Source organism: Suncus etruscus, chromosome 8 (assembly GCF_024139225.1).
Source record: "Suncus etruscus isolate mSunEtr1 chromosome 8, mSunEtr1.pri.cur, whole genome shotgun sequence".
Taxonomy (NCBI): domain Eukaryota; kingdom Metazoa; phylum Chordata; class Mammalia; order Eulipotyphla; family Soricidae; genus Suncus; species Suncus etruscus.
The window spans coordinates 53519009-53535456 of NC_064855.1; the positions used below are offsets into that span (position 1 = coordinate 53519009).

At 34.8% G+C, this 16448-nt stretch overlaps 1 protein-coding gene across 1 annotated transcript in view; it reads right to left on the reverse strand.

Moving 5' to 3' along the window:
* Window positions 1-16448, reverse strand: part of SUPT20H (SPT20 homolog, SAGA complex component) — a 36886-nt gene that overhangs the window by 1154 nt on the left and 19284 nt on the right. The window contains exons 16-25 of the mRNA XM_049778772.1: window positions 15360-15392; window positions 14869-14986; window positions 13916-14018; window positions 13410-13568; window positions 11403-11472; window positions 10743-10897; window positions 8429-8484; window positions 5811-5930; window positions 1602-1704; window positions 42-145 (exon numbers count right to left, since the gene is read on the reverse strand). Of these exons, the coding sequence (XP_049634729.1) occupies window positions 42-145; window positions 1602-1704; window positions 5811-5930; window positions 8429-8484; window positions 10743-10897; window positions 11403-11472; window positions 13410-13568; window positions 13916-14018; window positions 14869-14986; window positions 15360-15392 (1021 nt within the window). The remainder of the gene's footprint in view (window positions 1-41; window positions 146-1601; window positions 1705-5810; window positions 5931-8428; window positions 8485-10742; window positions 10898-11402; window positions 11473-13409; window positions 13569-13915; window positions 14019-14868; window positions 14987-15359; window positions 15393-16448) is intronic.

A 16448-nucleotide genomic window follows, 5' to 3' on the forward strand; every position in this document is an offset into this window, starting at 1 on the left:
AGAATATTTTTAAAATGTAATCAGTGAAGTTGCTGGATTACTTGTATCTGTTGCTGCTGCTGTTGAAAGGCAGAGGAGAGCTGGAATCTCTGCTGAGGAAGGCTTTGCTCAGGTCTGTTCTCGGCAGAGCCAAGCTGAGACAACACTACAGAGAGGAGAAGGGGAAAGCAGGCCAGTCAAAAAGTTTGAAGGCTAACAAGGTTAGAAAGGACAAAACAGAAAATGAAATAATAGAAAAGGTCATCAGTATGATTAATCTTAAGTATTAACTCAGACATTTTGGGAATAAATTTAGTACCATCTCCTGTTAGTCGGAAGATTCCAGTGATGATAGAAGTATATAAGAGGGAAGTTAGCAATGAGTATCCTATAGCCCTAGATCCTTTTCTTGCCTCAGTGCCACTTGATAACCAGTTTCATTCTGCTGAGAACACAATTCTTTTTTTTTTGGTTTTTGGGTCACACCCGGCCACGCTCAGGTGTTACTCCTGGTTCCAAGCTCAGAAATCACCCCTGGCAGGCACAGGGGACCATATGGGATGCCAAGATTCGAAGCACCAACCTTCTGCATGAAAGGCAAATGCCTTACCTCCACGCTATCTCTCCGGCCCCGAGAACACGTTCTTAACACATATCAGACACAGTAAATTGTTCAAAAATAGAACTAGTGAAGCAGAGGCTGGGAGAAATCACAATACTCTGAAGCACAAAGCTAGTACACACACTTTACAAAAAAGTAAGTTATTAATTATTGTCAACAATATGTAAGCCACTATGATCAAAATAAAAATTATATTAAAAAAAGTAAGTTATTAAAAGTCAACTGAGACTATTCTTTAAGCTGTTTTGGTCATAGTAACTTTTACTTTGTTCAACCCTCTACAAATAAGAAAATTTCAGTATAAATATTTTTAATTTACTCAAAAGTAGTAGCATGTCTGATAGATAGCAAGTAGGAATAGTTTCATTTCTCAGATTCTACTTAATTGTAGTACGATATATTAAAAATTTATGACTTACATGGTTTAGAATAAAAATCTTCATTTGGAAATTCACTAGCTCTAAATACAATTTTATATAAGGTAAATCTCACTTTATCTTGAATGACTTCTAAAATCAGATACTTAGTTCAGATAATAAAGTATCACAAAGTGCAGTGATTGGTAAAATATTGACATGTTTACTCATTAAATCCCTAATCTACCACAATCCTATAAATTGATTTTAATTAAATGAAATGTAGTCATTCTTAGTAATTTCATTTTTTACAAATAATAAAAGTGATTAAAAAAAGTTAATGCTATTTAGAACTATAATTTTGCAGTCTAGAAAGAATAAGTCTCAACCCAGAAGAGTTTACAGCTTAGGTAGTTTCCTAGTAAGTATAAGAAAAAACGTAGAAAAATTTGCCATCAGGAGAAAATAGTCATTAATTGATGAAGAGCAAAGCAATTTTAATCAACAGTTCAATGAACATAAGTCACGAAATAAGCAAGTAGTGGACATATTAAATATAACTTCACTCCTAATTACTGTTTGCAAGGATAGGATAGTGACATACCAAGCTGATTATGAGCTTATTCAAATTTATAGATACTCACCAGCTGCCTGTGACTGCATGAAGTTTCCTACTCCAGCAAGATTAATAACAGCAGCATGCTGAGCAGATAAGGCCTGTTCTTGACTCGAACCTTGTTCAGATCCCTAAATGAAAAAGAAAAAAATATAAATGAAAGGAAAAGCAATGTTGGCTTGATGAAAATTTAAGTCTTTTTCTCTGTCGGAAAAATATTAGTTCTTGTAAAAATATTGTAAAAATATTAGTTCTTGTAAAAAGTATGACATAAGGCAAAATCCTCAAAGGCAATTAGAAGCATGATTTTATATTTATGAAATTTATTTTCATAATTTATCCTGTTGTTTTCAGGATGTGTAACAATTACTATGATTTCCATAAGACTTCATCTGACATTTTTAAGCTTATCACTTTGTAATATATCTGAAATGCAATATACCTGGAGTGAGAAATAGGTCAAGAAAAGGCATAAATGATCTATAAAGATAGTATACTGATTAAGGTGCTTGCATCCCTGGATTTGAATCCTAGGTTCAAATCCCCGCTACATATGATCCTATGAGTACTGCCAGGGATTACTGCTGAGCACAGCCAAGAATAACTTTTGAGCATCGCTAAATGTGGCTTACAGTGCTCCTCATAAAGTGCATACAGACTGTAAAAAGGAAAACACCTTATTTGTAAATTTCATGACTATTAAAATTCCAATCAAAAAAATTCCAAGACTTACAAGTTCAGAAAATAGAGTATTATGATAAACATAAAGTCCCACATACTAGCTAACAAAACTGTTAAACTGAATTTAAAAACAGTACTATTTACAAATTCTACATCTACAAAATGCTAGGAGCCAGGGAGACAGGTATAGTAGTTAAGGTGCCTGCCTTGCATATAGTCAATTTGATCCTTGGCACTGCAAATCACCTCCCCACACACACACCTGCCAGAAGTGATTCAGTACAGAGCCAGGAGTAAGCACTGAGCATGGTGTCCCTACTCCATTTAAAAAAGTACAAAATGCTTAGGGAATTTTTGTTTTGTTGTAAACTAAATGATCTTGGCTTATGCACTCTGTTCATGAATTCAAAGTCTCACACAGTAAACTAACAGGTTTAACTCTAAATATCCTAGTGAAGTTTTTGACAGAACAGGCAAAATGACTCACAATTTCTTTTGGTTTTGGGCCACCCAGAAGCATGTCTCCTAGCTCTATTCAAGAGACATAAGGTGCTAGGTCAGTTGTGTGCAAGGCAAATGCTCAAGCTCCTGTACTATCTTCCAGCTCTCTAAAATTTACTTAGAAAGGAAATTTATAACAGGAATTTATAAAAGGAAATTATAACATTGTTATAAAATTTATAACAGGAATTTATAAAAGGAAATTATAACATTGATTTTTTTTATTTTTGTAAACTGATATAAAATTTATAACAGGAATTTATAAAAGGAAATTATAACATTGATTTTTTTTTATTTTTGTAAACTGATATAAAATTTATAACAGGAATTTATAAAAGGAAATTATAACATTGATTTTTTTTTTTATTTTTGTAAACTGATGGGAAGAATAAGAATTAGTAGTGGTCTCTCGTGGTCAAGACAGTACCGTACTAGCAAAAGTAGATCTATAACCAAGACATTGGGCCAAACAAATAAAACCAGCTGATTTGAGAAAAGTACAAAAGCAATTTAAATGAGGATGGGTAGCTTTTTAAAAAAATGCCAAAGAATATCTATCCTAACCCAAAATATTCTTGACAATCTTAGTCAAAAAGTCACTAAAAAGGAAGTTTAAAATTAAATGAAGGGGACAGACCTGGGTTCGATTCCTGGCATCTCATATGGTCCTCTGAGCCTGCCAGGAGCGATTTCTGAGTGCAGAGCCAGGTATGGCCAAAAACAAACAAACAAACATTTTTTTAAATTAAAAAATTAAATTAAAACTATAAAAGTGTTAAAAGAAAAATTCATTGGGGTCTAAGTCTAAGTGAAAAGTTTTTAGATACTAACAGAAAACAATTTATAAAAAAGACTGGCACAATTGCATAAATACTTTTGTTGGGCTGGGGAAATAGTATAGTGGGGATGGTACGTACTGCTTTGGACACACCTGACCTGGGTTATGATCCTCAGCTCCCCCCTGTATGGTCTTCCAAGCATAACTAAATGATCCTTGAGGCAGTCAGAAGTAAGCTGTGAATAATGCAAAATGTGGCCCCCAAACCAAACCAACCCTCTCCCACCCCCAAGAAATAAAACTTAAAAAAAAATACATGTTCATTTTGAAAAAAGATAATCACTACTACCAATTTAAATACCTGAAATTGGGCTGAAGTGATAGCACAGTGGGCAGGTGCATGTGTCTGAGCTAGGCTCAATACTAACCTAGAGTCCCTAGAACAGGGGTCTCAAACTCAATTTACCTGGGGGCTGCAGGAGGCAAAGTCAGTAGTAAGCCTTGAATATTGAGGGGTGTGACCCAAACAACTAAATCAAAACAAAACAAAAAAAGATTCCTCTAGGGCAGGGCCACAAAATGTTGTACGGAGGGCTGAGAGCTACGAGTTTTGAGACCCCTGCCCTAGAGTGATTTCTGAACATAGAGCCAGGACTAACCTCTGACCATTTGGGGTGTGGCCCAAAAAACAAAAAAGGAAAAATAATAATACATTATGTAACACAAAGCCAAAATTTCAAGTTACAAAATTGATTTAGAGACCTCCCTAGATATAGAAATTACATAAAAGGACACAGAATTGGCAGATAACCCCTTGAAATTAAAATTGTTCATAAAATGAAAATGCAAAGAGAGGGCTGAGGAAAGACTATTATAGACCTCCATAACAAGTCTATTATAAAGTAAAGCAAAACCCTTAACAATTCATATGTTAATAAGCATGAAAAAAAAAGTACTGAATATATTCTTTGGAGATATTGAGAAGACAAATTTTCTCTAGCCAAAACTTGATTGAAGCAATTGTGAAAAATGGATTTATGGGGAATCTTCCCATATTTGTGAATTAGAGAAATAGTGAGAATTTGTATTAAAAATAGAAACAGGAATCCACATTATTTTAGTTCCTCAGAGAATGAAGGTTCAAAAGAATAAGTGAAGTTCCTTTATTCACTGCAGTTCTCATTCAAATTCATTCTGTATTGAAATAGTTTTTTTCCCTTCCCTCTAATCCTAGACTTTATGATGATAGTGACATCTCTTTCCTAAAGGAGACAGAATATTTTATATATGATAAGGGGTGTGTAATAAGACAGCCTAAAGGGCCAGAGAGAAAATACAATGTGTAAGGTACTATCAGAGAGTCATGTGGCAGACCCAGGCTCAATCCCTAACATCCTATATTATCCCCGAGCAATGTCAGGACTGATTCCTGAGTGCACAGCCAGAAGTAACACTGAACATCAATGGGTGTATCCCCAAAGCCCAACCAAAATACCCAAGAAAATAAAAGACCCCCCCCCAAAAAAAAAAAAAAACAAAGCAAAAATACCTAGGGGGCCGGAGCGATAGCATAGTAGTAGAGCATTTGCCTTGTACACAGCCAACCCAGACAAACTGGGCTCGATTCTCAGCATGCCATAAGGTCCCCCAAGCCTGCCAGGAGCGATATTCTGAGTGCAGATCCAGGAATAACCCCCGAGTACTCATTGGTGTGCCCCCAACCCCCCCAAAAAATACCTACATAGCCTACATGGGTAGCTAAGATCTGGGTATGAATCGCTGGTTTGTACCTCCCTGTTATAGCTATAAGAAAGTTGTTTAGTTGAATGTTTTTATACAATGAAAAATAGAAATGGAAAGGTCAGAAAGACAGTGCTGCAGATAAAGCACTTGCCTTGCATGTGGCTGATGTAGGTTCAATCCCCAGTACTCCACATGGTACCATGAGCTCTGCCAGGAATGATTCCTGGGAGCAGAGCCGGGAGTTAGCCTTGAGCATCATTGGCTGTAGTCCCAATGTGGCTCCTCTTCCCTCTCACCCCATCCCAGCAAAAAAAGGGGGTGAAATGGTTATCTCCTATTCATTATGGCTAATGTGATATTAAAGAAAGGTACCTTAAAACCAATAGCTACTATCACTAAGAACAAATAATAGAATGGAAAATGTTATTTCAAACTAAATAAATGTGCCTGAAATAAGTTTGGAACATATATATATATATATATAATGTTACAATTCTGCAATACAAAAGGTATGGAAGACAGTAAAGCAGGTACCTGTTCCACTGGCTGTTGAGGACTAGAAGTTGTGGGTTGCTGAGGTTGTTGAGGTGTAAACTGAGCGAGCTGCTGTTGCTGTTGTTGCAGTGTGTTAAAAATCAGTGAGCCACCTGGAAGCTAAAGATAATTTAAGTAAGGATCAGCTAATAGCACACTGAATTTCATACTTCACAAATATTTTCCACTTTATAGGAAAGGAAGACACAGTGAACAGAAACCAAAAAAAAAAAAATCCTGCCCTTAAAGATTTGCTTATACATGAGAAAGCAGTATTAATAGTATTGCAAACCAAAAAAATTAAAACATTTAAAAACTTAAAATGTAACAATTGGCTTACAAATAATTTCTAAGCACTATTATCTAGGCTCCTAAAGATGCTAATACTCTCAAGTAATTATCTTTGCCTGTAGTTAACAATAGCTATCAAATATAAATAAAACTGCTTTTATCTCTCTTCATATCACTATATTTAAATTTGTATCAATACATTATGATAGTAAAATGTTGTTACATGTATGTTAAATTATATCTAAAATAAACAATTTTCAGATCATTAGAAATATGAAAACCTGGTGATAATCAGATACAGACTAGGAACATTAATGCCTTCAAATTTACTGTTTCCCCCAAACATAGGAATAATCAAACTTCATTTGATGATTATAGTTTATAAACACTATTTGCTATGAACCTAATCTCAAGTAAAAAAATAATTACATATAAAACTTTCATTTAAAAATTAGAACTTTGTTTTTGCAAATCCACCAGGTAACAAATACCTATTTTTGTTTTGCTTTTGGGGGACTTTTATTCAATAGGGATTGGTTAAGCCTTTGATTTTGAGTTTAGCCCATTTGGGTGCTAGGAACTGAAGCTAGGCTGGCTGTGTGCAAGGCAAATATCCTACTCTATCTCTTGAGCCCTTAGTCATGCAGGGGTCTTCAAACTTTTTAAACAGGGGGTCAGTTCACTGTCCCTGAGACCATTGGAGGGTCTGACGAATTCTTATGCACACTGCATATATCTTATTTTGCAATGAAGAAACAAAACAGATACAAATACAATATGTGGCCCGCGGGCCATAGTTTGAGGACCACTGCATGATACATTTAATACTGAAAGTGGTTCCCAAGAATAATTCCAACAGCTAATTTGCATAGCCCAATAATTGGGCTGTGCACTCATACATATTACAGATAAATTTTCAATTACAAAATGTAAATATTGACAGTTTGAATCTTACACATGTTTAAAGTTTTGGCTCTAAGCCATTTCTGATAATTCTTAATACCAGAAAAACTCCCCCACCCTTTATAAAGTAAAAACAGGTTTTAATCAAAGGTACTGATAGCATAGAGGAAAATAATAAGAAAGGGAGAGAGTAGCATGCTCAAGAGAGAACGTGGGCTTCTTCAAAAGTGGAGAAAGTCCTGGTAAACAACCCAGGATGAAATCAGGAAAGTCCTCTCAAGAGGACTTACATATGCATACATATGCATGCAGACACCATGTGCATGGGCCAGGGAGCATATATGTGACAATACCAGAAAAACCTTATGGTAATAAACCAGAGCTCTACCATTGTCTTCTGAACTTATATTCATAGTTAGCTTTTTTAAAAGACCTCTGCAAAAAACTATCCACCACCAAACTATTAGTCTGATATCATCAAACTGAAAGACCTAGCATAACAACTAATGCCCTATATACTTTAAATTCACAAGCATTGATATCTTTGCTTTCATCACCTGTAAACTGACACTGCTAATTTTAAGAAAAGATTAATCATTAAATGCCTACCATAATCTAACAAATATTAAAGAATCATTGTTCTGTTTCTTTGTACACTTCATGAGCTTGGCACTGAGCTAAGAAATCATATGCTCCTCACAAGAATACATACACCCATTTTATTTTATTTTGGTTTTTGGGCCATACTCAGCTGTGCAAAGGGCTTAGTCCTGGCTGTGCTCAGGAATCACTCCTGGCAAGGCTGGGGGGACTATAAAGGTACATAGATAAAAAACGAGTTAACTACATGTAAGATAAACACCCTAACTGCTTTATTACAGTCTGGTTGCATACACCCATTTAAAATATCTATACAAAGCTGACAATCTGTAGGCACACACTAAGCTTTTAAAAAAAGTCAGCTGAGGAATGATTTTCTATCTACCAACTTATCATTAGTAATCGTCTATTTTCCTCATTGGAATAGATAGTTCTTAAATAGGAATGCTGGAGTCAATAAAAAGTACATTAAATAGACTACCATTATTTCCTCACAAATATACTTACATAGCCAGACCATAGAAGATACTCAACATGCCTAAAATTTCAAATGCAAATAAGTATATATTTGTCATTTAAAAAAGCTATAAATTGGGGCCGGGCGGTGGCGCTGGAGGTAAGGTGCCTGCCTTACAAGCGCTAGCCAAGGAACGGACAGCGGTTCGATCCCCCGGCGTCCCATATGGTTCCCCCAAGCCAGGGGCGATTTCTGAGCACATAGCCAGGAGTAACCCCTGAGCGTCAAACAGGTGTGGCCCAAAAACCAAAAAAAAAAAAAAAAAAAAAAAAAAGCCATAAATTAAGAGCAGTGTTTTCAGGCTTACCTGCAGTAGATTTAAAGGCCTGAGACTTGAAGTATTTTTTAAACCAAATGGAACACCTAGTCAATAAAACTTATGGTTATTACAGGTATTTAAAACAGCATTTTCTACAGAAAGAGTTTAATTTTTCTACTTTAAAAAATGTCTATTATTTTCATTATTATTAATACTGAGATCTTAAGGACATAGTACAAAACAGGCATCACATTCTCTATTTTAAAAAGTTTTATCACCGGTTTTACTACTGACCAAAGATATTAATAAAGAAGCATAGAAGCTCTGTTAATATAGTAAGATTAAAATTACTGTTATGACGATAATAATGGTATCCTCTCTAGAACCAGTGTGCTCTATATTCTTTTAAAAAGGAAGCTATTATCAATATTGATCAAGTTTTCTTTTTTTTTTTTGTTTTTGTTTTTAGGCCACACCCATTTGACGCTCAGGGGTTACTCCTGGCTATGCACTCAGAAATCGCCCCTGGCTTGGGGGGACCATATGGGACGCCGGGGGATCGAACTGCCGTCGGTCTGTCCTACGCTAGCGCTGGCAAGGCAGGCACCTTACCTCTAGCGCCACCTTCCCGGCCCCGATCAAGTTTTCAATTGAGCATGTAAGAATTACAGCTGAAAGCTGAGAGAAAAAAACATCACCTTATATCTATAATGTAACATAGAGCAGCACCTTTTAAGCTGAAATTGACTTTTTTGGTAGGCTTTTGGTACATATAGACTTATATTTGATTCCTCTTGTTTTTCTTTTGCTTTAAATGTAAAAACTTTATTGGCATTGGCTGTAGCTCCCTGATTTCAAAATGTCTATATTTTACCAACAACATATATTAAGTCAATAACAACTAAATGTCAATTACAAATTTACCTAATTCTCTAATCATTTACATATAAATATATATAATTTATATATAAGTTGGTTTTGGGGACACACCAGCAACATTCAGGGTTTACTCTTGGCTCTGTGCTCAGAATCACTCCTGGCAGGCTCAGGGGACCATATGGGATGCCAGAGATTGAACCCACGTATGCCATGTGCAAAACAAATACCCTACCTGCTGTGCTATTTGCTCTAGACCCCAGTTACCAACTAGATCCACATGTAGCTGATAAATATTCTCAATTCTATACTGATTGCATTACTAAGGCTTCTGTCATTAGAACATTATAAACAAGGAACTGCTAGGATTTAGTAAATCACATCAGTACATTAGTATATTAAATTATATTGTTTTCTTATTTCATTAATTCTTTTTTGGTTTTGTTTTTGGGCCACATCTGGTGGTGCTCAGGGTTCCTCCTGCTGCACTCAGGAATTACTCCTGACTGGCTCAAGGAACCATATAGGGAGCTAGGGATTGAATTCAAGTTGGTTGCATATAAGGCACATGCCCTACCCACACACTGAACTATCACTCTAACCTTTGCAACTAATTATATATTATATAACTACTATATAGTGTATTTTTTCATTAAATATTTATTCAGATTTGAACTCCAAAATATTACCATTTTAGAATTAAAAAATAGCACCTTACATTTCCCAAAATATGAGATAACTATCAATAAAAACCACCACATCACCACTACCACGTGACTTATAATGATTCATGCCTCAGGGCACAGTTTAAGGATTTCATCTACATTAACCCTCACAATTATTCTATTAATGAGGATTGTGAGGCATAAAACAAACTTGTGTCCCTCGATTACATTGTAAGCTAAACATATAGGATTAAAACTTAGGACAGTGCATTGTTAGAATCCTTTAAATGCCAAACTATCTTACTGTTCAACACTCAAAATAGAAATATAATAATTGTAAGGCTTTCATCAAAGTTAAATTTATCATGCTAAAATGTAAAATAAAATTTGTAGAAAACAATAGACTAGACAGGCTTACAAATTTCTTCACATAAGTTATCCACTAGACTAGATGTTTCTGAAGTAGTTTCAAAACTTTAAAAGTTTTTGAAATTAAATAACTGACAAAATACCTTTTTCAATAAGGATATTGAAAGTCTAACAACTCCGGAGAGATAGCACAGCGGTGTTTGCCTTGCAAGCAGCTGATCCAGGACCAAAAGTGGTTGGTTCAAATCCCCGTGTCCCATATGGTCCCCTGTGCCTGCCAGGAGCTATTTCTGAGCAGACAGCCAGGAGTAACCCCTGAGCATCGCCGGGTGTGGCCCAAAAACAAAACAAAACAAAACAAAACAAAAAAACAAAAAAAAAGGAAGTCTAACAACTCTAAAGACATCATTATTTTCTTCAGCGTTTACTTTAAAAATTCCCAATGTTCTGACCTGTTTGAGAAGCTGCTTGCATTGCATTGGGCAATGGATTTGGTAGAAGACCTCCTGAGGGTAGAAGGCCACTCAGGTTTATTCCTGCAGGAGTTATGGCACCAGTATTACAGCCCAACATAGGATTTGAACCACTCATCAAAGCCTGAGCTCCACTGGAAGAAAACAAGATAAAAATATTAAATTTGTGACATATAAAAAGAAAGAAAACAAAACAAAAAACCCAGTCATATTATTTGAATTAAAAAAAAAATCACAAGTAGATATTCTTTGTACCTTAAATTTCAATTTAATGATCAGTTTCATATTTATGCTAGAAAATGATGGCAAGTTTTGCTAAAATTAAGTTTTATATATTTAAAAGTCTCAAAATATGGATGGTACAAAGCACTAATCTAGTGCTTAAAAAATAGTGAGAGCATGAACACGAAAATCTATGCTGTTATAAATGTGTTACAGCAGTAGTATCTCATGTAGCGGGTATATTACCTAAATTTAAACATACCTGCCAAGTTATATCTGCCAAGTTATTATCTACCCCCATCTAAACTGTTCTTTCAAGCTTTATTATTGGGCAATTTGTTGCCAATTTCAAATAAGTCTTCATTCAAAATGGTTAAAACCTCAAAAATAAGAATCAATGTAACAACAGAAACTTACCAAACAGAGCCCACTACATTGATGAAGTTAAGTCCAGCAGAGTTTGCCATGACCTGGGTGGCCGTGGTTCCTGTAGTTATAGATGTTACCATGGTGGAAAGAGGAATGGTTGTTACAGGCATTGCCTGGCTCAGAGACTTTTGCTGCTGAGCAAACTGAGTTAACAAAGTGGGCTGAGGGGTGAAGCCTGAATCTTGGGGAGTAGGGGTGGTTGAAGGGGTAATAGGAGTTGAGCTCTGAGCATCAGGAGGGTGTGGGATCGATGAAGGGTTTGGTGTAGGAGTAGATGGCTTAGGAGTTCCAGATCCTGCTCATTGAGAAAAATAAAAATTGCTAGTTTGTTATAAATGGCCAGTCCTTTTAAAATAGGTTAATGGAATTTTACTTAGCACTGACAAGTCTGTTCCAGTTTTTAAAAAGCAGTTAACTGTAAGTGTTAATTTCTACACATGATACATGAGTGTTGCTACACTCAATTACAATTAAGGATGCAGTATATCACCTAAAAACCCCAGCAAAGTTGCTATTACAGTAACAGTAAAAATAGACATTTGTAATCTATCACAATACCCATTTAAGTTAGTTTCTCACATGCTACCTTTGGCCTAAAAAGATTAAAAGGATTTCATATTACGTTTACTATTCATTAATTTAGGACTTCATTTAAAAATATTGCTTATTTTCTATAATGGACTGAGATAAACTTTAAACATATTTAATAAGTTACATATGGTTAACAATTAGTATTTGGTACCTAAATATACCTGTTTAATTCCTAACACATCAAGTTTATCCTGACAAACAAGTTTACAAAACACAGTAATAAAGAAAATATTTAATAGATAATACTGCATCTTTAACAGTAACTGTGTACTTGTTTTAATGTAGAATGTATAGAAAATCTGTTGTGAATGAAATATGCACAGTTTATCAACTTTAAAAAAAAAACAAAAACAAAAAACAAAAACCGAAAAAATAAAACCAAAAGCTCTTGAGGTGTTTTCTTTTTTAGCTTTCATGTCCTGCAGAAAGAAAGGAAAGAAATGTGAATGTCCAGAAGCTGTCACTCAACCCTTACTTAAACAATTGTGTGCAGTAGATTAACACAATCCATACCCACAACATAAGAAGTGTGAATAAGACTTTCAGGAAATTTATAATTTTTTCTTTGTGCAAAACAAGAAGGCAGAAAAATTACACCTTTTGAGCTATCAAGATGAAGATGTTTATATCTAATGTAAAGACCACCCTATCACTGTGCAGTGTACTAAAACTTTCAGCACACATTAGAATCTAAAAAAATATAAAAAATGGGAATGCTTTTTGGCAAACTGGTAACTATCTCAGATATTTACTACTTTAAATTCTCCCAAACGAATGCTAGAATTTTTATTAAGTATTCTTGATGTTAAAAAATATTTAGTAATAAAAATTACATTTTTAATATCTGTAGAATGCATGATCATTATCACAGTATAGTAAACTAACAGTTTATAAAAGTGTAGGAGTGTTTTTGAAAAATCAACTTTCAGTTTATTGTATCACCATCTTCGAACGTGGTTAGCTTCTAATACATGCATACATAGGACTGCAGCAACAACTCTTATAACATATATATATATATATATTTGTCTGCATAGTTTACATAAAATGTAAAATGATCTTAGGTACACCAAAAGAACTATTTATGGGATCTTAATGCCACAATTAACTAAAAGACTAATTTTTATAGGAGATGTGTAGGTTCCAAGTCTATAAATAAAAAAGTATATACAAAGTGCATACGGATACAGAAAAACAAATACAATTACAATAAACATGTAATACATACAATCAACAAGAGATTTGCCCTCATCTTCTCCAAATTATACATTTTGGGTACACAGTACATTCAGATTTCACTATTTCACTGGTCAAAACAAAACAAAAACCACAAACAACACTGCATAAAAATAATCAATGCAAAATTTTATAAAAAGTTAGTGAATAATTTAGGTTATCACTCACTTTGTGATGAACTGGCAGGTGATAAGGCAGCTGGAGAGAGCATACTAACTTGATTGAGATCCACAGATGACTTCCGAGAAAGACTTGGTGGCTTAGAAGCAGGAGGAGGAGTTGGAGATTTAAGAAAGCTGCTGACCTGTTGTGGTGTAAAATAGTTACCTGGAAGAAAAATTGTTTCAAAATTTGTTTCAAAGATTTATAATTCAAATTCTGTGAAGTGTGAAAATTAAAAGATTAGTCAAGTTTTAAAAAGTTTGATTGGGCCAGAGCAGTAGCACAGTGGTAAGGCATTTGCCTTGCATGCAGCTGACCCAGGACGAACCTTGGTTCGATCCCCAGTTTCATAACACCCAAGCCAGGAGTGATTTCTGAGCACAGAGCCAGGAGTAACCCCTGAGCATCACCAGGTGTGGCCCAAAAAATAAAACAAAACAAAACCAAAACAAACTAAAAAAGTTTATAATCATGATGTTTCTAATACTAGAGAAAATCAAGAAATGTAATACCTGTTGAACTATTTCCTGAGCTTGAAGGAAGTTTGATTGGTGGAGGTCGATGTTTCACTCCCTTTCCCAATACTGAAGACTGAACTGACACAGTCTCAGGCTGCTAAGAGATTAAGCACACTTGCTAAAACTTAGGCCAAATCAAAACTTCATCATCAATACCATTAATATCAAATAATTAATACCATTTTAATTTCTAGATTAGTATATAATTGAAAGTTATAAAGCCTGAATAAAGATATAATGACTATTATAGATTATTTTACATAAAGAAATTCAGGAAAAAGTTATAATACAGGGGACCAGCACAATAGTACAGCACATAGGGCACCTGCCTTGTACAAGGCCAGCTAGATTCAATCATTGGCAATCTATAAGTCCCCCCAGCCTGCCAGGGGTGATCCCTGAATGTAGAATCAGACTTAACCCCTACATATTGTCAGATGTGGCCCCAAAACAAAAATTAGTAACAACAATAAAGGTTATAACAGGGATAAGAAGATAGGTCAGTGAACTTGATTATGTGTTTTAAATGATTGAGTCCTGAGTTCCAACCCCAGCACTATATGATTCCCTGAGCACCTCCAGGATCAACCAATGAGCATTCTGATAAGAGGAGCCTGATTTGATTTGGTCTTAAACAAAATATAAACATTTGACAGTATATTCAAATGTTTATTAAACTTTCCTATATATATTTTTTTCCATTATAAATGGAAGTAAAATGAAGTAAAAATATTATTAGATACAAAAAATAGCATTTGCACATACACCATGCAAAACACAAAATTAATGCACACGCAATATACATTAGGCACAAAATATATAAGCTTACACGTAAACATAAACATAGCACAGAAAATAAATGCATTTACTTATATGCATAGGTACACACACACACACACACACACACACACACATAGACATGCATACACAAAAGCAACCAAACTCACTTCTGTTTCTTTCCCTGGAGAAAGTTGACTAAGGCTGGTAGAGCCACTAGAACTGTGTGACATTTTGACTGGACACTTTGCCTCATTCTGAACCAACTCTTGGTACTGGTTAACTACCCTGAAATAATAGATAGAAATAGGTATTAGTAAATAAAAATTATGTAAATGATTTTAAATGTTCCATTAAAAGTAACATGAAATTAAGTATCTACAAAACTAAAAAGATAAAGTTTCAGTAGATTGCTTCCACTAACAGAAATTAAAGTAATTATTTGACCATTAAGAAATTAAAGTAATTACTCATTTTTCTTTCCATTTTAATTAAATCATTACTGAGAAAACATCTTTTCATATTGTGATTTTCTTAATTCTAACTAAAACTTTCTAGTAATGCCTAAGACCTATCTATACCAGTTTGACTCCATTGGAGTATTCTCTATCTTGCAAATCTTTCCAATTTAAATTGCCCAATATTAATTATTTATTTTTACCTTTCAGCATCAGTCTTTGATCCAATTATGAACCTACAGTATTTAAAAAAAGAAGTTTAGGCAAGAGAGTTGTCTTAAGTCTGGGGATTACTTTCAAAAGTTCTCATTTTTTCAGTGAGTTATTTTATAATATGAATTAGAATACACCAAGGCAATATGACTATTTAACAAAATACAAAGAAATGTATAATAAGAATGATTAAACTTAAAATGGGGGCCGGGTAGGTGGCGCTGGAGGTAAGGTGTCTGCCTTGCAAGCGCTAGCCAAGGAAGGACCACGGTTCGATCCCCTGGCGTCCCATATGGTCCCCCCAAGCCAGGGGCGATTTCTGAGCACATAGCCAGGAGTAACCCCTGAGCATCAAACGGGTGTGGCCCAAAAAACCAAAAAAAAAAAAAAAAAAAAAAAAAAACTTAAAATGAGTAAGAAATAAAATAATCCTGTGAATACTTTGGTTGGCTTAATGCAAATTTATTTTGGTTCAAAATTTAAAAATCAGGACCAGAGTGGTAGGATGTTTGTTTGTTTGCCTTGCTCCAGCCAGGCTTGAATGGACCTGGATTTGATTCCCGGCACCCCATATGATTCCCCAAGTTTGCCAGGAGCAATTTCTGAGCGCAGAGCCAGGAGTAACTCGAGTGTCACCAAGTATGCCAAAACAAAACAAAATTTAAAATTCAAAACAAATTTTTGGCTGAGCATTCTATAAGAATATACATTCTAAAAGAATGTATATATAGTATTATATAAGAATATATACATACATAAGAATATATAAAGTATATAATTATACATATATATAAGAATATACATTCTAAAAGCATCTGCCTGTATTAGAAGTCACTAAATTAAAATAAGCAATACTCTAATTTACCTTTTTTTTTGTTTTTTTTTTGGGGGGGTCACACCCTGTAGTGCTCAGGTGTTACTTCTGGTTCTGCACTCCAAAATCCTTTTGCAGGCTTAGGGGACCACATGGGTTGCTGGGAATCGAACCAAAGTCGCTGCAAGGCAAATGCCCTAACCCTGTGCTATCGCTTCGGCCCCATGATTTACCTTTTTTAAACTCTGACTATGGAAGATACTAC